Here is a 26,400-nt window from a genome sequence, read left to right on the forward strand (position 1 = left end):
GCTGAAGCTGAAGCTCCAATACTTTGGCCACCTAATACAAAGAGCTGACTCATTGGAAATCCCTGATGCTGAGAAAGATTGAGAGCAAGAAGAGAAAGGGGCGACAGAGGATGAGATGGTTGGACAGCATCACTGACACACTAGACATGAGTTTGCGTGACCTCCGGGAGACACTGAAGGACAGGGAAGCCTGGAGTGCTGCAGTGTATGGGGTCATGGAGTCAGAAATGACTTAGCAACTGAATAACAACAACAAAGCACAGACCAGGTGGCTTAAACCAGGGGTCCCAAACTTCTGGGAACTAATGCCTGATGATCTGAGATGGAGCTGGTGCAATGTTAATAGGAATAAAGTACATAATAAATACAATGCACTTGAGTCATTCCAAAACCACTGCCCCTGCCCCTGGTCCATGGAAAAACTGTCTTCTACAACATTTGTCCCTAGTGCCAAAAAAGTTGGGGACCGCTGGAATAAACAACAGAAATTTATTTCCTCACTGTCCTGGAGGCTGCAAGTCCCAGATCAAGGTTGGGTTGGTTTCTTCTGATGCCTCCCTTCTTGGCTCGTAAATGGCCATGTTCTCCCTGTGTCTTCACATGACCCCTCTATATATCTCTGTGTCCAAATCTCTTTTTCTGTATGGATACCAGTCATATTGGATTAGGGACCACCCCCAACAACTAATTTTAACTTCATTCCCTCTTTAGAGATCCAAACAGTCACATTCTGAGGTACCAGAGTTGGGGCTTCCACATACAGAATTTGGGAGGATACCGTGCAGCCCATAACACCAGGCAGAAGTAAAGAGGTTTATTATGGCTCTTTTTTCTTTTAGTAATAGCATAAAAATTGGGGTGGTGCTACTAGTAAAGAACCCGCCTGACAATACAGGAGACATAAGAAGTGGGTTCAATCTCTGGGTTGGGAAGATCCCCTGGAGGAAATGGCAAGTCACTCCAGTATTCTTGTCTGGAGAATTCCATGGACAGGGGAACCTGGCTGGCTACAGTCCATGGGGTCGCAGAGAGTCGGGCACAACTGAGAGACTAACACAGCTGACATGACTGAAGTGACTTAGCATGCACCCATCAACAGAGTAATAAGGAAATAAAGTACAGGTATATTCACACTATATTTTATTAATACTGTACTATACTATACTTCCTTAGCAGTCCAGTGGTTAAGACCTTGCCTTCCAATGCAAACAATGAGGGTTTGAACCCTGGTCAGGCAGCTAAGATCCTACATGCCTTGCAGCTGAAAAACCAAAGCATAAAACAAGCAATGTTGTAACAGACTCAATAAAGACTTTAAAAATGGTCCATATAAAAATTTATTTTAAAAAATCAATGCATACTATACTGCAGTATAGTCAAACTTCATGTCATATTGGTAAGTCAAAAACCCTTAAAATGCTAATACGCATACCAACTTGTAGTGTGGTCACATGTTAGTCATTCAGTCATGTCCAACTCTGGACCCCATGGGCTGTAGCCTACCTGGCTCTGATGTCCATGGGTTTTCCAAGCAAGAATACTGGAGTGGGTTGCATTCTCTTCCCCAGGGGATCTTCCTGACCCAGGGATCGAACCCAGGTCTCCTTTATTGCAGGCAGATTCTTTACCCTCTCTGAGCCACCAGGGAAGCCCATGCTGCCATAAACACACATATAAATGCAACAAAACCGTTTCCAGAGACACTTTGGTGTCTGTAAATGTACAGAAAAATGTATACAATATTCTAGAGAGTGATAACTGGTTTGTGTGGGACAGAATTGTGGCTGGTGTGGAAGAGAACACACTGTTTATACAATGGTCGAATACTTTACAGCTACAGTAAGGGATGCGTGTCTTTCTCATCCAATTAAAAATTTAAAAGTCAGCAGATCAACCATTTAAAATCCGTGGAATTTTAAAGTATTTCTGGTCTGAATCTTTTAAAGCAAGAAACAAAAAAACAGAAAAATTCAACCTTCAAAAGGAATAGACAGCCGACAATATGAAGCTAAAATCAGAAGAGATACTTAAGTTGTTTTACAGATGAAAAGTAATGATTTAAAAAAAAAACAGACTTTTTCAGTTTCAAGAGATGACAGTAATATTGAGAGACGGATTGAATTCTTTCTACTGAGCAGCAAACCACTGGGCCCAATCTATTTGTGATCTTCTGAGAAAGCTGCTTAACCTGCCACTGGCGTTTTTAAAGGAAATTGTAGGAGACTCTGAGGAAGCGTGTGACTTCGTGAAACGGGCTTTCTTGGAGCAAATGAGCTCCCAGAACTTCCAGCTCCACTTCATTTCACAGGCGAAAACCTGAGGCCTCGTGAGGCGCTGCTGGAGGATTCCTAGAGGCTCTGAGGGAACTTTTGGAGCTGACTTACTTGTTAAGAAAGAAAAACGTCGACCGCTGGCAGAAAATGAAGGAGAGCACCACACTGGGCACAGCGTCTATGCTGGACCAACCAGAGGAGGCTGCGGGGCGGAGCCAAAATGGCGGAGGAGGCGGGGCTTCCGTAGGTGGGCCGGAGGAAATAGGACGGGGCGGAGCCTGGTAGGTTACCGGAGCCTGGGGGCGGGGCCAAGGGGTGGCCTTGAGCCCATGGAGGCGGGGCTGAGGGCGGGGCGGGCCCAGGAAGGAGGCGGCCTGGGGTGGGGCCAGGGCTCGCGCAGGGCTGGTCCACGCGGCGGCGCGACGCTGCGCTGCGAAGATGGCGGCCTCCGGCTGGGCGCGCGCCGCGGTGGTTTTTCTCTGTGCCTGTGACCTGATGCTGCTCCTGCTGCTGCCGCCGAGGGCCTTCGCCGCCGAGGGCCCGGCCGAGACACCCGGCGAGGCCACCCCACCTCCCCGGAAGAAGAAGAAGGATATTCGCGACTACAATGACGCCGACATGGCCCGTCTTCTGGAACAGTGGGAGGTCCGCGGCGCGCGCACACCCTCCCGGCTCTTCTGTCCCGGTCCCTTCCTAGTGACCTCTTACCGCCTCCGTCTTGGGACCCTTTACACCTCCGTCTTGGTGTCTTTCGACCCCCTAACCTCCTCTGTCCGCATGCCAGTGGCCCTTACTGACCCACTCCAGCTACCGCTGACCTTCAGTGCCTCCTCTGACCACCTCCCCATCAGTCTGCCGACCCCCGCCCCAAGCCGTTCATCCCGATGTCCTCTTTCACCGTTCCTCGGGCCACTCCAGTCACGAGTCAGCCTCTCACTCTTCAGCCCTATTTGTCGTCAGTGCCTTGGTCGCCTCCGCGTTGCTCCCCGTGGTCAGCGAGCCCTTCTAATGAAGGGCGGGGGGGAGACCTTTTCCATCCCGCTCCTGAGAACGCGGTGCGTGGGTGGGTGAGGGGTATGGAGAAGATTATTTTCCAGGAGCGCCGTTTCAGCTTTCGTCGTTCTCCCGCGTTCTAAGTATGGACTCCCAGTTCCCATTTTGGTATATGTCCCTGCTGAAAGTTTTTGCAAGTTTTGTGCATGCCTTTAATTTTTTGGACGTGGTAGGAGGTCTTATTAAAGGTTAGTGTTTTTTTGTTGTGGGACTCACATTTTTCGTACAAGGGAGCAATGACTTGCTATTGTGGGAGTCAGTTTTCTGGTTACTTGAATGGGCTGGAATCTGTAATGGCAGGGAGCGGGTATTAACCTTTTTAGGGGAAGTTCACTAACCAAAACCATTGTTGCTGCCTCTTGCCCATCCAAAGGTGGTTGTTTTTTCCTAGTTTATTTGCACTGCTAGTGAAGTAATGTCAGAAACTTGGGTTCCACTGCATGTGTGACCTTGAGTGAGTCATGTTTCCACCCGAGACCTCAGGTTCCTTATGTGATTTTACTGGATGATTTCTTCCAGTGCTGATGTTTTATTATATTGTGGTTTCCCGTGTGTGTATGTGGGCTTCCCAGGTGGCTCAGTGGTGAAGAATCCGCCGGCCAGTGAAGGAGATAAAGGTTCTATCCTTGGTCCGGTAAGATTGCCTGGAAGAGGAATTGGCAACCCACTCCAGTATACTTGCCTGGGAAACCCTCTGTACAGAGAATCGTGGCAAGCTCCAGTCCATAGGATTGTAAAAGAGTTGAGCACGACTTGGCGACTGAGCATGCATGCACGTGGTGTATGTATTAAATAGAGGCTTTCAGACGTGAGTTTTAGTACCATCTGATGTATTGACCTTGGTAGCTTTGTGATTCTAATTTTACTTATCTTTAAAGTTAGATAGCATCCCACTTTGCAGGTTCCTTTTAGGTTAATTGAGCTCCCCTTTGCAGACACTGCAAGTGTGAAAGCCCTGCCCCAGAAATTGCAGTCTCTCTGTGGGAGAGTAGATCCATCTCTGGGTGCTTTTTTATTTTTAATCTCTTATTAAAAAAAATATATGTTTGGCTGTGCTTGGTCTTCGTCACTGTGCACAGGCTTTTCTCTAGTTGTGGTGAGCAGGGGCTACTCTCTAGGTGCAGTATGTGGGCTTCTCATTGTGGTGGCTACTCTTGTTGCAGAGCACAGGGGCACTAGGCACATGGGCTTCAGTAGTTGCGGCGCATGGGCTTAGTTGCTCTTCCCGGACCAGGGATTGAACTCGTGTCCCCTGGTTTGGCAGGCAGATTCTTACCCATTGTGCCACTGGAAAATCTAAGGGCGCTTTTTTGAAGGAAGTGGTACCTCCTCCCCTGGTGGGGGTCCCTAAGGTCTTCCCCCATCCTCTGCCAGTGAACTTCATCGCTTCAGGGAGAAGCCTGCCTCAGGTGTGTATAGGGAGTGGGAGGGAGGGGCAGAAACAGTGGTCCTTCTTCCACTGTTGTAATGAGTCCCAGCTGGTGTAGAAAAACCAAAGGTGATTCTTATGTTACTGTAACCAGGTGCCAGGGAAGGGATAGGTGGGGAGATAAGAGCAGAGCCAGACAAGTGAGTTTGTACTTCAGTGTCACCCTGTCAAGCCTGTGACCTTGAGTCAGTTATTCACCTTCTCTGGGCCTGATCCATGGCTCAGTTCAGTGTGCATCCTACAGGGTTGTCCTGAGGTGAGTGAAAGTCGCTGTCGTGTCCAACTCTTTGCGACTCCATGGGCTATACAGTCCATGGAATTCTCCAGGCCAGAAATACTGGAGTGGGTAGCCATTCCCTTCTCCAGAGGACCTTCCCAACCCAAGGATTGAACCCAGGTCTCTCACATTGCAGGCAGATTCTTTACCGTCTGAGCCACCAGGGAAGCCCAAGAATACTGGAGTGGGAAGCCTATCCCTTCTTCAGCAGATCTTCCCAACCCAGGAATTGAACCAGGGACTCCTGCATGGTAGGCAGATTCTTTACTAGCTCAGCTATCAGGGAAGCCCTGTCCTGAGGTGGGATATGCTAAATGAACAATGCCTGTGACATAGTAGCTGCTCAGGAGATGGTAGTTGGTCTTATTATCAAGGACCTGGGGGGAAGAAAAGCATTTACAGAATAAAAGAGTTCAGTTCTGTAGCAATGAAATTTGACAGACAGCATTGGAGAAGTGGTGAAGCCAGTCAAAAATGCAAGACTAGCCTGGAGGCAGGGATGCAGAGAGTGTGGGAAAGGCCACTTGGTCACATTCTCCACCCGCAGCCGTGCCTGGGGGTGAAGGTGTGATTGCTTTCAGTTTGAAGGAAGCGATAGAACAGGTAAGATTACTCAGGGAAGCAGTGCAACTAAGAATAGACCTGGACAATTGCACCTACATCTAAGGTGGTGGTTTTTCTGTCAGGCCAGGCTCTTTGTGACTCTGTGGACTATAGCCCGCCAGGCTCTACTTTCCTTCACTCTCTCCTGGAGTTTGCTCAGATTCATGTGCATTGAGTCGATGGTGCCATCCAGCCTGTCTCATCCTGTCTGTAGCCCACCAGGCTCCTTTGTCCATGGAATTCTTCAGGCAAGAATACTAGAATGGGTAGCCATTCCCTTCTCCAGGGGATCTTCCCACCCCCGGGATTGAACCTGGGTCTCCTGCATTGCAGGCAGATTGTTTACCATCTGAGACACCAGGGAGGCCCATACTATCTCCTGGAGCTTGTTCACGCTCATGTCCACACTCATGTCCATTCAGTCTGTGATGCCGTCTAACCGTCTCGTCCTCTGCTGCCGCCTTTTCTTTTACATCTATGGTACTGTGTTTTTCCTTCTTTCCTTTTTGTAACTGAAACTCACAGTCAGACACATAAAATAGAAATTAAAGGTCCTTGAAAAGATTCTTACTCTTGCTGTATGTGCTAGACTTCTGATTAATTCTATTTTCATGAAAAAGAAATGGTCCTTGTAACCTATGGAGTTAATGCCATGACTGTTAGTAGAATCAGCTTCAAAAATAAAAATATTCTAGGTTGTTGACCCAGCTTGAAGTCTTGCAGTATTCTAAGGAGACCATAAATAGGTATTATGGAGAAATAGAATATTTCCACTATAGGTGAGGGAAATGATTTTCCACTAAGGCCACATGGCTCAAGGAGTGGTGCCTGGAGCCACACCCAGGCCCACGTTGACAGTGTAGCTCCTGTGCTTTCCTACAGGTCACCAGCAGCTCTTTCAGAGCCAAATGAGGAAGAAATGGGTCAGGTGAGAGGGTGGCAGAGTTGAGGAAAAGGTTGGCCGCACACTGCTAGGGCCGTGGGGATCACCCAGTTCTGCTTTTCCTTTTATAGATGAGGAGACTGGCCTAGAGGGTTATGAAATCTGGTCCAAGGCCATGCAGGTGAGTTAGGGAGCTGAAGCCAGATCAAATATGGGTCACCTTCAGACATGGCTTTAGAATTATCTTGTTCTCTCATTAAAAATATGGTTAATACAGGACATTATTGTTGGTGTCTTAAGCCTCAGCCCTTCAGTGATTTGTCAAGAGGCCCACGTAATGATATATAGGGGCTTTTTGTTTCATTTTAGGTTGTTTTTTGTTGTTGTTTTAAGTAACAGCATAATTGTGATATAGTTTACATGCCTTATAGTTCACTCATTTAAAGTGTACATTTCAGTGGTTTCTGGACGGTTCAGAGAGTTGTGCAACCAGCACCACAGTCAATTTGAGAACATTTGCTTCACCCCCAGAAAGAAACTGAGGTCTCAGTCACCCCTCCCTGCGTTCCTCCCAGCCCCAAGCAGCCTCTCATCTGCTTCCTGTCTATAGCTTCGTCTACTCTGGGTATTTGGTATAAATAGACTCCTGCAATGTATATGTGGTCTTCTTCATTTACCGTGATGTTGTCAAGGATCACACATATGATAACATCGAGCAGCACTGATTTCTTTTCCTTGCTGGAATTAGTCTTTTCTCCAAGGAATAACTGGTTCTTTTGTGTATTTTTAATTTATTTTTCTTGTATTTATTTAGTTGGCATTCTGCCGTTAGTAATTAATTGTCTTGTTTATTTCTGTGGGCCTGGATCCAGTAGTTCTTACTTTGTTTGGGAAGTTCTAAACCATTCTGTCATTATTTTGATTTTCAGATTATTCCCGATTAGGCCCACAAGCTTTACTTTCGTGCTGGCTTCTGTGTCATCCTGACACATCCCATAATTCCCCGAGCACTTTCTTACTTTCTGATACAAGAAGATGTTCCAGACTAATTTTCTGTTTCCTTTGCCAGAATTAGCGTTTCCCCCATGGAGCACTAGTTCAGTTCTTTTAAATATTTTTATCTTGTCTATCAAAAAATCGTAAGTTCCTTCTGCTCCCTCCAATTCCAGCCCGATACCACGGGTGCATTCTACTTTTGTTATAACTCCCCGCCCAAAGGGAAGGACCCAGCTCATTACCCTCAGTGCACCAGTAGGTATTCCCCTGTCAAGCCGAGAGTTCACAGGTCGTGATTCAGTTGCTCAGTGGCATGTGGGGTCTTCCTGGACCAGGGATCAAACCCATGTCCCCTCCATTGGCAGGTGAATTCTTAGCCACTGGGCCATCAGAGAATCCCTTCTGCTATGATGTAGATCATAAACCTGCACCTGACATCACATGCAGACATTCTTGCCTTTGCCGATTGCAGTGCACACTCTGTGTAACGCTTCCCTCCCCCACCCCCCATCCTTACAGAAAGATGACGACATAGAAGAAGGAGACCTCCCAGAGCACAAAAGACCCTCTGCACCGATAGACTTCTCGCAGATAGACCCGGGCAAGCCTGAGAGCATACTGAAGATGACAAAGAAGGGCAAGACGCTCATGATGTTTGTCACTGTATCAGGAAACCCCACCGAGAAGGAGACGGAGGAGATCACCAGCCTGTGGCAGGGCAGCCTTTTCAACGCCAACTATGACGTCCAGAGGTAAAACCACAGCCTTCCTGAGAAACATGGGCTGTGCTGGGCTTTATCTCTGTTGGTGTAATGGGTGTCATTCCTGGCAATACTTGGCAGGGCCCTGGACCTTTCCTGTCTAGTCAGTCTGCTTTTACATTTATTTACCTAGTTTATTTATTTTTCTTTGAAGAAGACCACTCAGGTTTGGTCAAAGCCAGTAAATTTATTTGTTTGTTTTCATATCTCATTTGATCCAAAAGCCATTTATCTATATATCTTGAACTTCTCTTTTATCTGAGTAAGAAGCTATATAGCTTAGCCTCTGGGGGGTGGAAAATTAGTTGACGTCTGACAGTGTGCCTCTTCCTTTAGAAGTTGCTGCCCACGGGAGAAGCTCTTCTGTGTAGCTGTGTTCACACAGAAGCTTGGACCAGACTCTTACTTTAAAGTGAAGGAGTCTGGTCATCACGGGTCAGTACAATCCTGAGATGCAGTTTTGAGGAATTTCCTTTTTCTTAGTCAATAACAGTTTCTAAAATGTAGCGTCTTCCAATATTTTAGTTCAGAAAGTACAAAAGGAGTCAAAAGGAATATTCAAGAGTGTCTAGGGTGGCAGAGTGCTTTTTGAGCATAAGTAGACACTGGGGTGAACGAGTGAGTGCTGTGGTGGTGATGGGCCCAGAGCTCTCACTGCTCTATGGAGGTGGCGGGGGGTGCTTTACACACACCCGAACTCTGTTCTGTTCCTCTCTGCTCCTTGGGACCTGCGGAACGTGGACGTGCTTGGCTGGTAGCAGTTAACCTCCGGGGTTGAATTCTGTCCAGTCACCGAGCATCCTCCTGAGCCCTTTGTGGGCATCTTGTGACCCAGTCCAAACTTGTGTTGGTCAGTCTGTCAGCAGAAGCCTTTTGTCACATGAAACCTTAACTGGGCACTTAAGACTGTAAAGCAGACCCAAACATCAGCCTCGCCTTGATTCCCTGGGAGAGGCCCTGAGCCCCGCCCACCTGCATCTTCCCAAGGCCCCCTTCTGACACCTCCCTTCACACGAGCAGCCCCTGCACCAGACACACAACCCTGGTCCTCTTTCTCTTTTGATCTGAGCCGAGTTGTTAAATAGTTGAGCGGGCTGGTACTTTCCAACAGTGAATGTCAACAGCTTCTAGGCCTGGGGAAATAGGACACTTTGTTCTGTGTTCATGTAGAATTTGAAGGGGATTCTCTTTTCTTAGTTAAGTGCCGCAGGCCTGTTCTGAACTGTTAGCCCTGCACCAACTGTGTGCTGACCGTGGTCCTCTCTGTCTGTCCAGGTTCATCGTGGGGTCAGACCGTGCCATCTTCATGCTGCGTGATGGGGGCTACGCATGGGAGATCAAGGACTTCCTGGTCAGTCAGGACAGGTGTGCCGACGTGACCCTGGAGGGCCAGGTGTACCCTGGCAAAGGGGGAGGAAGCAAAGAGAAGAATCAAACCAAGCAAGAGAAGGGCAAGAAAAAGAAGGAGAAAGACCCGAAACCCCGGGCTTCGAAGGAAGACAATCGGGCTGGGAGTAAGAGGGAAGAGCTGTGACGGGGCAGCCTCGCTGTGCAGAGGAGGGCATGGACGACCACACCCTCAGAGGCTTCCCATCTCTGCTGAGAAAGGTCTGTCACGTGGCCAGTTTCTGGTCAGCAAAAGAATTACTGTTTAAAAGGCTTCAAGTAAGAGGACAGAGGTTTTGTATTAACCTGTAACAGTGACAGAGTCATGTTTACCATAAAGTCACTTTCAGTGGAAACCTGCAGGTATGGCTTTTTCCCACTGAAATGTGGAGGCGTCTCTGACTGGACCATGGCACCGCACCCCTGGCCGTACCTGCTCTGACCTGCAGCCTTCTGTATTGTTTCTCTTAAAAGAATACCAGGTTCTCATCAGGCGAACTCGAGACTCTCAAATGCATTGAATCAGGGTCTTGCAGACACCACGTCCATTACTGTAAAATTAAAAACAGGCCACAGGAGCACCACTCATTGCTCCGACATCTACATACACAGTCAGGACGCCAGGACACATGAATCCCAAACGTCTGCAGAAGACACAGAACAGAAAATCATGCAGCTTAAAAATCCCGAGTAATCACTTGAAATTTATTGGATTTAAACCCCTCTCATCAGTTATGGAGAACTCTTGATATCAGTCAGATTTTGCGTGGTCTGTGAATCCAGGGGTTCTATCCAAACGGGACCTTCCTTAGGAAAGTCGTGCCAGTGTCACGAGTCACGTGCTCCATCTAATGTGATGATTTTCCAGGGTGTGAGTCGGGCATCGGCCAAGCTTCTAATCACGTTCCTTTGATAAAGTGCCTAAACTTGTGGTGATTTTGTACGGTACTAATATGATGTGCTACGTGTTACTGTCTGATGTTGCTGTTCCTGTGTCACAGCCTGCTCTGAGTGAGAGTTACAGAATTTTACCCAGCTATCATTTCTAAGAACTAAAATTATTTGTTAAAAAGAAAAGCTTCATCATGATTTTAGCAAATTCAGAAAAGTTTAAAAAACACCATAATTAAAGAATGGTAGAGTGAACGTCTTCCCCTTCCCCCCACTGCCACTGCCTTGTCCCGTGGAAGCTACTGTTAATTTGTTTTCATAAAAAACAAACACACTTAACAAGTTTATAGTGATCTTTGGGATGAAACGTGTTTGTTTTGGCCTCATGGTACCTAGTTCCCCTTATTTTAGTAACTTATTTTCCGATTTCCGTGTAATGATCCATGCACTCTTCATTTTCTGTTCTGTGCTGGGTTGGTGGGGCGGGGGGTGGATGTTTGCCCTGTGGGCCCCCCACTCCAGGGTGGAATTAATCTTAGGGTGCGTTTACATGAGCCACCTCAGGAATCCCTGGTGACTCAGACGTTAAAAGAATCTGCCTGCGATGCAGAAGACCTGGGTTCAGTCCTTGGGTCAGGAAGATCCCCTGGAGAAGGCAATGGCAACCTGCTCCAGTAATTGCCTGGAGAATCCCATGGACAAAGGAGCCTGGCGGGCCACAGTCTGTAGAATCTCAAAGGGTGGGGACACGATTGAGTGACTAACACACACACACCCCAGGAAGGGATGTTTTCTGTTTCTTGCACAACTTGCACCCAGGGGAGTGAGGCTGGAGCTGCTCTTGCCACCTTGCCCCCTGCAGGGGCGAACTGTCTCAGGCTGGAGCATGAAGCAAGCAATGGGGAGAGGCAGGGAAAGAGCGGAGTCCTGGTGCGGTCAGCTGAACGCCTGCACCGAGCCCTGCCTGAAGCCAGCACCGTCCACATGTCTTCAGTTTTCACTCGGGCCTTTTGGTAGGTTTCTGCCATCTGTGCCCGTGGTGGCCTGGGCCTCTGTCCTGATCCAGTGTGTGTCTTTTTTAAACAAAAGGGCGTTCACTTCACCCAGCCCACCTCGTGTTCCCTTTGAACTGTCACAACGTGCCTGTCCATCTGTTTGCTTCCCGTGGGATGTGCAGCCACATCAGCCTGTACTAAACAAGCGTCTGTTGTGTGCTGGGCTCCACTGAGTGCCAGGGACGGTGTACCCGCAGCTCCTGCTTTCGAGAAACTGATTTGGTGGGAAAGACAAATGGTAATCCTGTACAAAGTGACATGGCAACTGTTAGAAACAGGAAAGAACAACAGTGCCAAGACGTGGAGGGGTCTTGGGATAGTCACAGAGGACCTCTCAGGCAGGAGGAGGGAGTAACCAGGCAGAGGAAGCAGTCCATGCAAAGGCCCTGTGGTTAGAAGTGACAGGAACGATAGCAGGAAGGCTGATGGAGAGTCTGGGGCACAGCACAGCACCAGGCTGGACGGGTGAGTGAGGAAGGTTTTTGGGGGCTTTGAGCTTAGCAAGTTTGTGGGATCTTTCAGAGAATTATGACAGCAAAGATTATTTAGAAGATTCCTATGCAGGAGGGGTCCATTCACTTAGAGAATCTGTCCCCAGGGGTCCAGTGGCTAAGATACATGCACTCCCAATGCACAGGATCTGGGTTCCATCCCTGATCAGGGAACCGGATCCCACATGCTGCAACTAAGATGTGGAGCAACTGAATAAATACTTTTAAAAAAGAAAATCTACCTCTTAAGGTGGTTGGTAAGGTATGGAACTACTTTACCAGCCAATAAAACTTGTCACCCTGGCTAGCCTGCCCCCCTCCCCCTCTCTGGGAAGCCCCAGACCTTGCATACCCAGTAATGAGGGTGAAGGCTGGAGCTTGTGTGGGGGTGTGCAGGGTCTGCTGGAGATTGGAGAGGCCTGAATTTTAGCTGTGGTGGGGTAGATTCGAGGGGTCATCTGATTTGCACTGGTGGGCTGATTGGAAGCCAACAGGAGCCGGCGTGAGGGGCAGTTTGGAGGAGGGTATTTCAGTGGTTTAGGCCTAGGTCAAAGGTGGTGCAGTGAGCTGGGTGGTGGTGAGGTGTGACCCACGATTCATGGGCACAGCCCCTGCTAATGGACGCTGAGTTTTCAGGGTCTCGCTAGTTTGTACAAAAATGCTGCCCTGAACATTTTAATAAATGTTATCACGTACTTTGGTAAACTTGTGCTTATATCTGAGGGGCAGATTCCTAGCAGTGGAATTGCTGGAACAACCAAATTTTCACCTTCTGGTATGTTATTGGTGAAGTGGCCCTTCAAAGTGGTTTTGTTAACTTACCTTTGCTAGCAATAGACCTCGAAACCCAGCCAGCCCTGACCATTATACTTGCCATTAAGATGTGAAAACCAGGGTTTCCCTGATGGCTCAGTGGTGAAAAAAGAAAATCCGCTTGCCAATGCAGCTGATGTGGGTTGGATCCCTGGTCCAGGAAGATCCGACATGTCTCAGAGGCACTAAGCCCCCTAAGCCCAGGTGCCACAGCTGTTGAGCCCACATGGTGCAACTATTGAAGCCCATGCGCCTACAGCCTGTGCTCCCCAACAAGAGAAGCCATGCACTGCAACTCTAGCAGAGTCCCCATTTATGGCAACTAGAGAGAAGCCCGGGCAGCAACAAGGAACCAGCACATACAACCAAAAGTATAAACAAAAAAATTTTTTTAAGAAACCGTGAGAAAGCCCCCAGACTGGAGAGGCCATGTGCAAAGGCCACGCGGAGATAGAGATGCCCAGAGAGCCCCACCTGGTCCAGCCCCGCCTGGGGCCTTCACAGCCTAGGTGCACAGAAGTGAGCAAGTGAGTCTTCAGATGGCCCCAGCCCCAGCCCTCAGGACGTCACAGCGATGCAGGAAGCAGAGAGGAGAGGAGCGGCCCAGAAAAGCCATGCAGATTGATGAACAAGAGAAGTGCCGTATTTAAGGTGGGGAGTGGGATTATATATAATACATATGCACGTGAACATATATAAATTCATTTTTACTTCTGCATGTTTGTTTTCACCCTGAATATTCATTGGAAGGACTGATGCTGAAGCTGAAGTTCCAAAACTTTGGCCACCTGATACGAAGAGCCAACTCATTGGAAAGACCATGATGCTGGGAAAGATTGAGGGCAGGAGGAGAAGGGGATGACAGAGGATGAGATGGTTGGATGGCATCACTGGCTCAATGGACATAAGTCTGAGCAAACTCCTGGAGATAATGAAGGACAGGGAAGCCTGGCGTGCTGCAGTCCATGGGGTCACAAAGAGTCGGATATGACTGAACGACAGAAAAACATGTTTATTGTCATGTCTCTTGCTTTAATACAGTCGCATGGCATCTTTGACTATCAACTATGAAGCATGGAAACTTAATAGACTTCCTTCTACCTCCCTGGTTTCTGATGATCAGACTGTAGTGTTTAGTACTTCTGGTGGTTTCCTTTACATTGTTAAACCTCTTCCTGAGTGGCTAAGATGGTAAAGAATCTGCCTGCAGTGTAGGAGACCCGGGTTTGGTCCCCCGGTCAGGAACATCCCCTGGAGAAGAAAATGGCAACCCACTCCAATATTCCTGCCTGGAGAATCCCATGGAGAGAGGAACCTGGCAGCCTACAGTCCATGGGGTCGCAAAGAGTTGGACACAACTGAGCGACTAACACTTTCACACTTTCAGTATGTGTTAACTTCTCATCAGGGTGGGGGAATTCTCAAAATTCCTTCTGTCTCTGGATTCTTCTTTAAGAGAGTTATTTGCATGCTGACAAGGTGTATAACGTATTCATGGCTCCATTGGAGTGTTCTGAGGCCAGGGTTATCTTTTCTCTAGAAAGCAACTGTTCTTTCTATTAAATACTAGAGATCCTGCCTCATTCCTCTTGATAATATTCAGTAATTTTGCTAAGAAGTCCTAGGATTGATTTTTCATTTTTTTAATAAAAATTTATTTATTTATTGCTTCAGTTGTAGTTGCAGCACATGAGATCTTTTTTCCTTTTTAGTTTTGGCATGTGAACTCTTAGTTGCAGCATGTGGGATCCACTACCCTAACTACAGATCAGATCCTAGACCTCTGCATTGGGAACATGGAGTCTTAACCATTGGGCTGCCAGGGAAGTCCTTGATTTTTCAAAATCTTTTTTTATTCTCCTAGAATATGGTGTGTCATTTCCAATTGCACATTTAGGTGCTTTTTTTTTCTCCCATCATTTGAAAAAATTAATTTTCTATAATTAACTTATTTTCAATTTGTATTGGTGTTTTGGGCACCAATTTTTTTCTTAGCTCTGACATAAATTTAAAAAAATCTCATTCTATTTTCAATTTCATTGAACTGTGTTTTTAGAATTCAAGCGTTTATTAAATTCTGTGAATTCAAGGACCCTTAGTGGTCCACTAGCTAAGACTTTGTGCTGCCAATGCAGGGGGCCCCCATTCCATACCTAGTCAGGGAATTAAAATCCCATATGCCACAACTAAGACCCAGCACAGTCGAATAAATAAATATTTTAAAAAGCAATTCAAAAGAAAAAGACTTTTAAAAATATTCTGTGAATTCAGGAAGTCCAAATAGAGTCTCTTGTGCTTTTTTTAAATACAAGTAATTTCCAACTTTATTTCTGTATCTCATTTTTTTCATACCTTTGCTTTTTATTTACTATCTTAAGTTTTATAGAAGTATAGTTGATTTACACCTTGCGTTATGTCTGTTTCCTCAGAATAGAATATTTTTCTGTGCTTGTGTGTCTATTCCTTTGTGGAGGTTGTTTTCTAATTGCAGCTTGTTTGGAGACAGACCACATCTCTGTTTTTTCCTCTCCTGTCCGTGCTTCACAGACAAGGCCTTTCCCAGACCTTGGTCCTGAGCATCAGTCTTAGGTCAATTCTCCTGACTCGCTTCCCTCCTTATCAGAGCATTGTCTGCCTTCCTGGGGCTGCAGTTCAAGGTCTGAGCCCTGCTTTTTCTCATCTTTTCAATAACCAAACAGGAAACAGAGGGACTCAGGCTGTGGGTGGCCTTGCTTGGCAAGTAGGCTGTGCCCTTCTGTGATTCTTACCCAAAGTCCTAGACCTTGGAGGGGATCAGAGAGGCAACCACTCTTCCTGTCCAGTCTTCAGAGTTCCTCAGGTCAGCAGCAGACTCGGGAACCCTGGATGCCGTCTGTGGGGAGGGATCAGGCTGGAGTGGTTCTTGCCTCACTCCCCTCTTTCTGATAACCATGTTTATCCTGCTTCTGCAGAAGGAGGAAGGATGTGCCAAAAGCTGCTTTTGACGTGGGGGCACTTGATACAGGCACATGATGTAAGGGGCATTCCAAAACTCAGTAAAAAGCAATAATGTTTCAGTGCTATATTTTAAAAATCAAGTTAATGTTAAGAAAACAAAACCTGATGATGAAAATGTTAAAGACAGGACCAGTCAGTGAGGATGAGCGTGAGACAGTGAGGCTGTGCAAGTGTAGGGTCCAATCTGGGTTTTTAAACCAGCAGTCCTTAGTGTTTTTTCTTCTTCTTTTTTTCCCCTATTTTTTGGCAGTGCAAAGTGACATGCAGGATCTTAGTTCCCCAGCAAGAGATTGAACCTTCACCCTCTTCCAGTGGAAGCCTGATGTCTTAACCCCTGGGCTACCAGGGAAGCCTCAGTATTTCTTCATATTTTAAGAGTTTATATTTCCTAACTTCCCAGGTTCATGCTCTCAGAGTAAACCTTGAAATCCTTATTGTAGAGATGTCACAAGATCTCTATGAAAGAAAGAAATTCACTTAATAATGGACAACCAACAGGGACCTACTGTACAGCACAGGTAAATCTTCTCCATGTTATGTGGCAGCCTGGATGGGAGGGGAATTTGGATACATGTGTGTGCATGATTGAGTAACTCCACTGTGCACCTGAAACCATCACAGCATTGCTTAACAGCTATACCTCAATATAAAAGAAAAACTTTAAAAAAAGAAAGAAATTGAAACGCCAGCACAGCATCCCAGTTCTTCAAGCTTTGTTCATCTGACCAAGCTTCCTTTTAAGATTATTAACTCTGAACTGTATAATCAAATAGCTGTCATCATAGCAGAAACAGACTTTTGTTTTTGCCTTTTTCCACTTAGCCTTATATCATAATGAAGTTTTCCTGTGTTTATGTGGTCTTCACGTTTAACATTTCAGTGGCTGGGTAACAGTCACATCCTTTTTCTGCAGAGAAAGTTAGGCCAGATCTCAGTGTTAGGCGTGAGTCTACTTCTTATAATGGGCTTCCCAGGTGGTGCAGTGGTAAAGAATCCACCTACCATTGCAAGAGACTTGGGTTCGATCCCTGGGTCAGGAAGATCCCCTGGAGAAGGAAATGGCAACCCACTCCAGTATTCTTACCCAGAGAATCCCATGGACAGAGGAGCCTGGTGGGCTACGGCCCATAGAGTCACAAAAAGTTGGAGATGACTGAGGGACTACATACCTAGGCATGTACTTCTTACCAGGGCATGTGTCTAATCTCTATCTCACAATCCATATCCCCTTCTAGGAGCATCTACTTCAACCCAAGGCTGCCCTGTTTGCAGGAGGGACCCTGCTCCCCTATTCTGCCTCCCTTGCATGGTTGTGGCCATTTGAACTAGAGGTGGGCATCTTACCCAGGGCACCACCTACCTGGTTGCCACATCAGATCCTCTCTCACTTGGCCAGAGACTGAATGACTTGGTAGCTGAGTCGTTAGTAGTGAATGGACAGCGAGACTGAAGGTTTCAGAACTTCTGTTGGTGAAGTTTCTGGACTTGGCTTGAGGTTCTTACCTCCCGGGTCTTGATTATTCTGCTTGTTCCTGGATTCTGAGAGCTCTAGATCCCTATAAGTGAGTAGAGCCACTTTGAAGAGGGTTCTGTTATTGCTCTCATCTTTCTCTCAAACCTTTTTTTACTCTCCATTTATCTATACAAAGAGGACTAACATATACACCACCACGTATAAAATAGAGAGCTAGTGGAAAGCTTCTGTATAGCACAGGGAGCTCAGTGCCATGCTCTATGATGACCTAGAGGGGTAGGATGGGGCAATGGGGTGGGAGGGAGGTCCAATATGTATACGCATGGCTGATTTATGTTGTTGTATAGCAGAAACTAACACAACTCCACTTTAAAAATAGAAGGTAGAAAACGGAAGAGACATAGGGACCTTCACTCTGCTGTATCATCGCTCTCTTTACATCTTCCTATACTGTTGACTATTCGGGTTCTTTTTAGTTACCTACAGCCATCAGTTTCATTGAAATTAATTTTTCTTCTTTCTTAAGAGGACTCCTTTAGTATTGTTTTCAAGATTATTGGAACAAAGGACATGTTTTTATTATACGTTGTTATTTTACTTTTAAAAGGATTATATCAGTTTGCCTTGTCACCAGCCATATACGAACGGACATCCATTTTGCCAAAAGCTTACTAGAACTGGGCATTATTTTTTTTATTGGAGTATGCAGTTGCTTTACTATGTTTTGTTAGTTTCTGCTGCAACACAGTGAGCCGGCTATACGCACACGCATATACCCCTTCTTGCTTGGGTTTCCTTCCACCACAGAGCACTGAGTAGCGTTCCCTGTGCTGTACAGCGGGTTCTCGTGGGTGTTATTTTTAATTCATTCTTGTATTCATCCAAAAATATTTGTTGATCACCTACATCCCAGGCAAAGTTCAATAGATATAAAATATTAATTGCCAACATCCGCTGGATCATCGAAAAAGCAAGAGAGTTCCAGAAAAACATCTATTTCTGCTTTATTGACTATGCCAAAGCCTTGACTGTGTGGATCCCAATAAACTGTGGAAAATTCTGAAAGAGATGGAAATACCAGACTACCTGACTTGCCTCTTGAGAAACCTATATGCGGGTCAGGAAGCAACAGTTAGAACTGGACATGGAACAACAGACTGGTTCCAAATAGGAAAAGGAGTACGTCAAGGTTGTATATTGTCACCCTGCTTATTTAACTTATATGCAGAGTACATCATGAGGAACGCTGGGCTGGAGGAAGCATAAGCTGGAATCTAGATTGCTGAGAGAAATATCAATAACTGCAGATATGCAGATGACAGAAAGCGAAGAACTAAAGAGCCTCTTGATAAAGTGAAAAAGTTGGCTTAAAGCTCAACATTCAGAAAACTAAGATCATGGCATCTGGTCCCATCACTTCATGGCAAATAGATGGGGAAACAGTGGAAACAGTGGCTGACTTTATTTTTCTGGGCTCCAAAATCACTGCAGCTGGTGACTGCAGCCATGAAATTAAGAGACGCTTGCTCCTTGGAAGGAAAGTTATGACCAACCTAGACAGCATATTAAAAAGCAGAGACATTACTTTGCCAACAAAGGTCCGCCTAGTCAAGGCTATGGTTTTTCCAGTGGTCATGTATGGATGTGAGAGTTGGACTATAAAGAAAGCCGGGTGCCAAAGGATTGATGTTTTTGAACTGTGGTGTTGGAGAAGACTCTTGAGAGTCCCTTGGACTGCAAGGAGACCCAACCAGTCCATCCTAAAGGAGATCAGTACTGGGTGTTCATTGGAAGGACTGATGTTGAAGCTGAAAGTGCAATACTTTGGCCATGTGATGGGAAGAGCTGACTCATTTGAAAAGACCCTGATGCTGGGAAAGCTTGAAGGCAGGAGGAGAAGGGGACGACAGAGGATGAGATGGTTGGATGGCATCACTGACTCGATGGACATGGGTTTGGGTGGACTCTGAGAGTTGGTGATGGACAGGGAGGCCTGGTGTGCTGCAGTCCTTGGGGTCACAAAGAGTCAGACATGACTGAGCGACTGAACTGAACTGATTAATTTGCATGCCTCTTAATCTATTGGTGTACTCAAAGAAAAATTTTGTACTTGACACTTGTTAAAAATGGCAAGGGAGACTTTTTTTAAGACTTTTGTGATAAGGGAAAGGGATTGAACTCAAGTCTAAGTACAACAATAACAGTGGATTTCCCTGGTGGTCCAGTGGTCCGGGTCTGATCCCTGGTCAGGGAACTAGGCTCCTGCGTGTCGTGCATGGCACAGCCAAAAAGTAACGAAATAGAGTAATGACAGCTGGGAATTTTTAGTCAAAGAACAGAGTGAGAGGGTGAGAGGATGGAAAGTTGGATTAGCTAGCAAGGGTAAGTTGATTCTTGCTTAACCGTCTTCACAGGAGTCTTAGTAAAGACTCGTCCAAGACTTAGTTTTCCAGGGTGGGGAATTAACCTGACTTGGGAAGATTCTTTGCTAAAATTAAGCTCAACAGGCCAAGGTTGAGGGCTAGTTGAGATGAGGGTTCAGAGGTGCCTGAATAAAGTTTGGTTAAGGATGGAGTCTTTGTCAACTCCAATTTTTTTTTCATGAATATTGTTTTTTTAAAACTTTATTTTAAAAAGTATTTATGCTGCTTCAGGATCTCTGTTACAATAGCAAGTTATAATCTAATTTTTTTTAAATAACAAAGTCATTCCTTTTAACACTTGTTTAGTTATTAATAGTTGTTTTTGGCTGTGCTGGCTCTATTTTTGCTGTGCAGGCTTTTCTCTAGTTGAGATGATCAGGGGCTACTCTAGTTGATGGGTGGGCTTCTCTTATGGAGCACAAGCTCTAGGGCCCGAGGGCTCAGTAGTTGCAGCTCCCGGGCTCTAGAGCACAGGCTCCGTAGTTGAGGGGTTCGGGCTTAGTTGCCCCACAGCATGTGGGATCTTCCCAGAACAGGGATGGAACACGTGTCCCCTGCATTGCAGAGCAGATTCTTAACCGCTGGACCACCAGGGAAGCCCCTAGAATTTCATTCTTAAAACTAAGTCCCAAAATTAGCCTTCTAGGATTCTAAAAGCACTTGTATTTTCTTCCAACTCCAATTCTTTTCAACTCCAATTTTTGTAATGTGCACACTTCTTATTGAACATAGAAATTAATCCTTCAACTGAAAGCTAAGGAAAAAAAAATGCTTTCTTGTGATGATGCCGTGAAGTAACTTGTCCACCAGCCTGGGGGAGGCCATTGGAGCTGAGGGGTTTTTGGGCTCTTCACCTGGGGGTTCCTTGAGGGTGGACATCCAGGAGGAAAAGTCTGAAGAACAGGTGTAGCTGAATTCAGCTGGGAAACAGAGGAGGATGTGGTTGTAATGACTACAGCAAACACATTTTGGACTTGAGAGCTTCCACGGGCCTCCTGTTATCACCACGGGTGGGCGTCACTCCTACCCTCCCGTGGAGGTGTGGGCGGTACCTGTTCACAGGTGAGACCAGGGAGAGGGGAGGGGGTTTGCCTGGGATCTCAGAACCAGCCAGTGCTCTGCCTCTTTCACAAAACTCCTATCAAGTGAAGAAGAAATGTGTATTTTCTCCACCTCAGCGTCCGAAGAACCAAGCCACAGCTGGAGTTTGGCCAGAATCCTGGAGAGCAGGGGTCCCTCTGAAGTGACCATAACCTTACTGTAGTGTCTTCCTATGAAAGAAAACAGTCAAAAAATTAAGGGACATGGCCACTAGGGGGCAGCAGAGACCGGTGTGCTGCATGACCGCCACCTCAACAAAGCTCTGACTTGCCACGGATCCATCAGATAGAATTTTTCAGCTATTATTTTATTTATTTCTCTTTTTTCCATTTTAAAGTCTTTATAGAAATTGTTACAGTATTGCTTCTTTTTTATGTTTTGTTTTGCCTAGAGGTGTGTGGGATCTTAGCTCCCCAAATAGGGCTCAAAGCTGCATCCCCAGCACTGGAAGGTGAGATCTTAAGCACTGGATGGCCAGGGAAGTCCATTCCAGCTATTATTTTAACGAGCAGGGCACTCTATCTGTGGTTGCCATATATTTGTGAAAATATTCATACACTTCTCTGAATTTCTCTTTGAAACCTAAAGGATTATCCTATTCATGTTCATGTAAATTAATTTACATCATCCTTCTAGCAACCCTGTGTAGAAGATACTGTAATAGCATCCCCATCTTACACACACGGAAATGGAAGCACAGAGATGCTAAGTATTTTTCCCACGGTCACGTCGCTTGGAAGTGACAAAGCCAGGATTTGAACTCAGATCTTGGGGCTCTGCCTGGGCAGAGGGCTCTCCTGTCCATCTGGCCTCATCACTCCCCTGCTCACCAGTATGTGCTGAACACCTACAAATTTCAGCAACTGTGCAGGAGATGGGTATGAAGGTGAACACGGCAGCAAAAGCCCCTGCCCTCCTGGTGTTTACAAATGGCATGAAAAGATGTTCAAGGTCACTTTCCATTTATTGAGCACCCACTGTGTGCAGGCTCTGTACATCATTTCATTTACTCTCCATAACCCTTCGAGGTTGCAGTTAGCAGTTAGTTCGAGGCCCCTAGAGCACAGCCCTGTAGCTGGGTGGCCTTGTCCTGTGTTTTATGAGCTGTATCATCTTGGGTCCATCATCTAAGCACCTCACCTAAGCCTATGGGCACTAATAAAAGCTCCTACCTCATGGAAATGCTGTGAGGGTGAAATGAGCAAATCCATGTGAAGCACTTAATATAGCATTCTATACATGTTAACTTTGGAGCCAAAGTCTGCACACATTTTCAAATCACTTCTACACAATTCGAAATTACTTTATAGAAAACTTGCACCAAGTTACTTTGCTATCATCATCTTAGAGTGCCCATTTCTTTCTTGCCTTGTAGGGTTCTTTACAATATTTTCAGTTTGATAGGTGATTGATAGGATCTGTCATTTCAGTTTACATCTTATAATTACCAATGAGGCTGAACTTTTAAACACATATTTATTTCCCAAATATATACATTTTAAGTTATTTATTTATTTAGCTGCACTGGGTCTTATTTGTGGCATGTGGGATCTAGTACCCTGACGAGGGATTGAACGTAGGCCCTCTACATTGGAAGCATGGAGTCTTAGCCACTGGACCATTAGGGATGTCCCCCATTTATATATTTTTTTGTGTGAATTGACTGTTTCCTGTTTGGTGGCTCAGATGATAGAGAATTTGCCTGCAATGCAGGAGACCCAGGTTCAATCCCTGGGGCAAGAGTCCCCTGGAGGAGGAAATGGCAACCCACTCCAGCGTTCTTGCCTGGAGATTCCCATGGACAGAGGAGCCTGGCAGGCTACAGTCCATGGGGTCACATCAAGAATTGGATACAACTGAGCAACTAGGCGGCGGCAGCAGCAGCTCTGGGCCCTAGCACACTCAGAGAAATTTTTTTTTCCCTTCCGAGAAGTCTGCCTAAGTTTCCAAGGTGAGGTTTCTGAGCCCACGAATCTGGGGCCTGGAGTCGGGCAGCAAGGAGGGCTGCCCTTCTGGAATGTCAGGAATCCCAGGGACATCTGGCCTGCTTTGCATCCATCGGCCAGCGGCATTCTTCCTTGTGGGGAGCGAGGCTTCACTGATGGGCCTGGAAACACTGAGGCCTTTTTGATTCAGTCTCCTGCTGAAGTTCACGGTGGATGACCTTGAGGGCCAATTTGATGTCCCTGGGCCTCACCTCTTCTGTAAACAGAGGTGACAAGTTCTGCCAGGCCTGGAATCCACACACCGACGTCTGGAAGAAGCAGGACTAGAGGAATTCATTCCGGTGCCAGGGACGTCCCTGAACCCCTAGGATAGAAGCTTCCTTACAAATTCCCTGAGACCTTTGCTCCTTTTTAGAGTCTCATGGACAAGGATGATGTTTTCTGCCCTTGGGCTCCTACTTCTGCTTTTATTTTTTAAGTAATTAATATTTTAGTTGTGCCAGTTCTTGTTGCAGCACATGGAATCTTTTAGTTGAATCCTGTGGGATCTAGTTCCTTGACCAGGGTTTGAACGTGGACCCTCTACATTGGGAGCACAGAGTCTTAGCCAGAGGACCATCAAGGAAGTCCCTCCTACTTCTAATTTTAAATCAGTGTATGCCCCAGGCTAGAATAGATCATCTCTGTGTACCTTAGTTGGACCAGACAGTACTCACCAAAGGAGTTTAACCAAGGGAACCAGCCACTCAGGAGGACTTTGCTATTGCAAGCTAGTTGCTTGGAATTTGGGGAGGCAGAATCAGGAGGGAGGGAGATGAGGGAGGAGGAGGTGCAAAGGCTGAAAGGCAGTGGGGCCATCAAGAAGGAATGGGAGCGTGGGCTTAGTGGAGGTGGCAAGGCTGAAGAGGGGGGTGTGTGTGTGTGTGTGTGGACATCTCTAGTGTGCAGAATGCCAGGCCAACAGCGCTCCAGGGCTTTTAGCCTGTAATATTCTGTGACTTCCAGAACCCACAAGGATTTTGTAATAGAATTTGCAAATGAGCACTTTGTTATTACAGACTCCTTGTAAATATTATTTCAGTGAGGTGTAACAGTTCGTCAAACGAGACCTTAATTTATTTAGTCATTCCTGTGAAGTCAAACATGTAGGTTCTTTGAACATGTCAAATGATTATAATTAATGCCTAAAGGAACATCTTTATACCTCAGCTTTGTCTCCTTGGGTTACATTCCCAAATAAATAATTAGTAGGTCAATGAAAAGGAGTGCTTTTAAGACTCTTCATCTGTAATGCTAAGTAGTTATTTTTTCTAAATAGTTATTTCCAATTTTCAGAAGTTTTTTTAAATTATAATTTTATTTATTTATTTGCTTTTGGCTGTGCTGGGTCTTTGTTGCTGCACAGGCTTTCCCTAGTTGTGGAAAGTGGGGATTACTCTCTAGTTATGGTGCTCAGATTTCTTATTTCGGTGGCTTCTCTTACTGTGGAGCAGGGACAGTGGGGCGTGTGGGATTCATTAGTTTCGGGCTCTAGGGCACAGGCTCAGTAGTTGTAAGGCATGGACTTAGTCACTCTGCAGCCTGTGGGATCTTTCCAGATCAGGGTTCGAACCTGTGTCTCCTCCATTGGCAGGCAGATTCTTTACCACTGAGCCACCAGGGAAGCCCCAGAACTTTTTTTTTTATCTTGGAAATATTTTAAATGTACACACATACACACACATAATTAGAGTGAGTGGTATAAAATTCCCGTTCCTTATCACTCAGTATTCATATTTACCAACATTTCAATAGTATTTTTAATCTTCATTTTGGGAAAGGGACTATATCTCAATGTGGCCAGTCTGATTGCCAACTATTTAGATTTTTACAGAGTTTTCATTATCCTAAAATGCTGCAGTAAATATCCTTGTCACAAATCCTGTGCACTACTATAAGCTCTTTCCCAAGGATAAATTCTCGGACAGACTGTTGGAGCCTAAGTCTACCCACATTTTCAAATCATTTTTACATAATACAAAATTGCTTTAGAGAAAGCTTGCACCAACCTATTTTTCTATCGTCATCTAAGAATGTCTTAGCCATGAAATTAAAAGACACTTGCTCCTTGAAAGAAAAGCTATGACCAACCTAGACAGCATATTAAAAAGCAGAGACATTACTTTGCTGACAAAGGTCTGTCTAGTCAAAACTATGGTTTTTTCCAGTAGTCATGTATGGATGTGAAAGTTGGACTATAAAGAAAGCTGAGCACAGAAGAATTGATGCTTTTGAACTGTGGTGTTAGAGAGGACTCTTGAGAGTCCCTTGGACTGCAAGGAGATCCAATTAGTCCATCCTAAAGGAAATCAGTCCTGAATATTCATTGGAAAGACTGATGTTGAAACTGAAACTCCAATACTTTGGCCACCTGATGTGAAGAACTGACTTATTTGAAAAGACCCTGATGCTGGGAAAGATTGAAGGTGGGAGGAGAAAGGGATGACAGAGGATGAGATGGTTGAATGGACATAAATTTGAGCAAGCTCTGGGAGTTGGTGATGGACAGGGAAGCCTGGCATGCTGCAGTCCATGGGATCACAGAGTTGGACGTGACTGAGCTACTGAAATGAACTGAAGAATGTCTAAGGGCTTCCCTTCCCTGGTGGCTCAGCTGGTAAGAGAATCTGCCTGCAATGCGGGAAACCTGGGTTCAATCCCTGGGTTGGGAAGATCCCCTGGAGAAGGGAACAGCTCCCCACTCCAGTATTCTAGCCTGGGGAATTAGATGGACTGTATAGACAATGGGGTTGCAAAGAGTCCGACATGACTGAGCCACTTTCACTTTCAAGAATGTCTGCTGCTTCTTGCCTTGTATCATTCTTAAAATATTTTCAGTTTGGCAAGTGATTAATATTATCTCATTGTTGTTTTGATTTGCATCTTGTAATTACCAATGAGGTTGAAAAATTTTAAATATTAATACATATATTTATTTCCTATTTATTAATTTTTTTGTGAGCTGACCCCTTCTTATTTTTATTTTGGTGTTCCCTGACGTCCTTTTGTTGCTTTCTAAGAGTGTTTCATATATAGGACTTCCCTGGTGGTCCAGTGGCTAAGACTCCATGCTCCCAATGCACGGGGCCTGGGTTCAAACCCTGGTAGGGAACAGGATCCCACGTGCTGCAACTAAGAGTTCATATGCCACAACTAAATATCCCGCATGCCACAATGAAGATCAAAGATCCTGCATGCCGCAACTAAGACCTGGTGCAGCCAAATAAATAAAAACAAATATTAAAAAAGAGTACCTTATGTAGAAAGTATCAGCAGATGGCGTAATACCAATTTGTTTAATGAAGGGAACATTTGTAAATTAGGTGAATAGAGTTTAGGGACCCTGAAAAGGAGCAGGGCCATAATCTTGTGCTTGTGAACACGGGGAGCAGTTACCACCCCTGGCATAGAGACAGCAGGAGCCAAAGCAGTCTCTGGGACCCAGGCAGACAGTGGCTTATAGAGGCACCCTGACCGAAGCCCTGTCTTCCTTAGAAGGGAACAGCTGA

At 45.8% G+C, this 26,400-nt stretch overlaps 1 protein-coding gene across 1 annotated transcript; it reads left to right on the forward strand.

The window, feature by feature from the left end:
- Positions 1 to 2,651: 2,651 nt before the first annotated feature.
- On the forward strand, positions 2,652 to 13,214 carry MESD (mesoderm development LRP chaperone). Its single transcript, XM_055417954.2, has 3 exons — positions 2,652 to 2,918; positions 8,034 to 8,266; positions 9,551 to 13,214. The coding sequence occupies exons 1-3, from the start codon at positions 2,712 to 2,714 to the stop codon at positions 9,807 to 9,809; spliced, it is 699 nt and encodes a 232-aa protein (XP_055273929.1). The 5' UTR covers positions 2,652 to 2,711; the 3' UTR covers positions 9,810 to 13,214.
- Positions 13,215 to 26,400: the final 13,186 nt, after the last annotated feature.

The sequence above is a fragment of the Moschus berezovskii genome, chromosome 21, assembly GCF_049115385.1.
Source record: "Moschus berezovskii isolate FMDL1 chromosome 21, NW_MosBer_1.0, whole genome shotgun sequence".
Classification (NCBI taxonomy): domain Eukaryota; kingdom Metazoa; phylum Chordata; class Mammalia; order Artiodactyla; family Moschidae; genus Moschus; species Moschus berezovskii.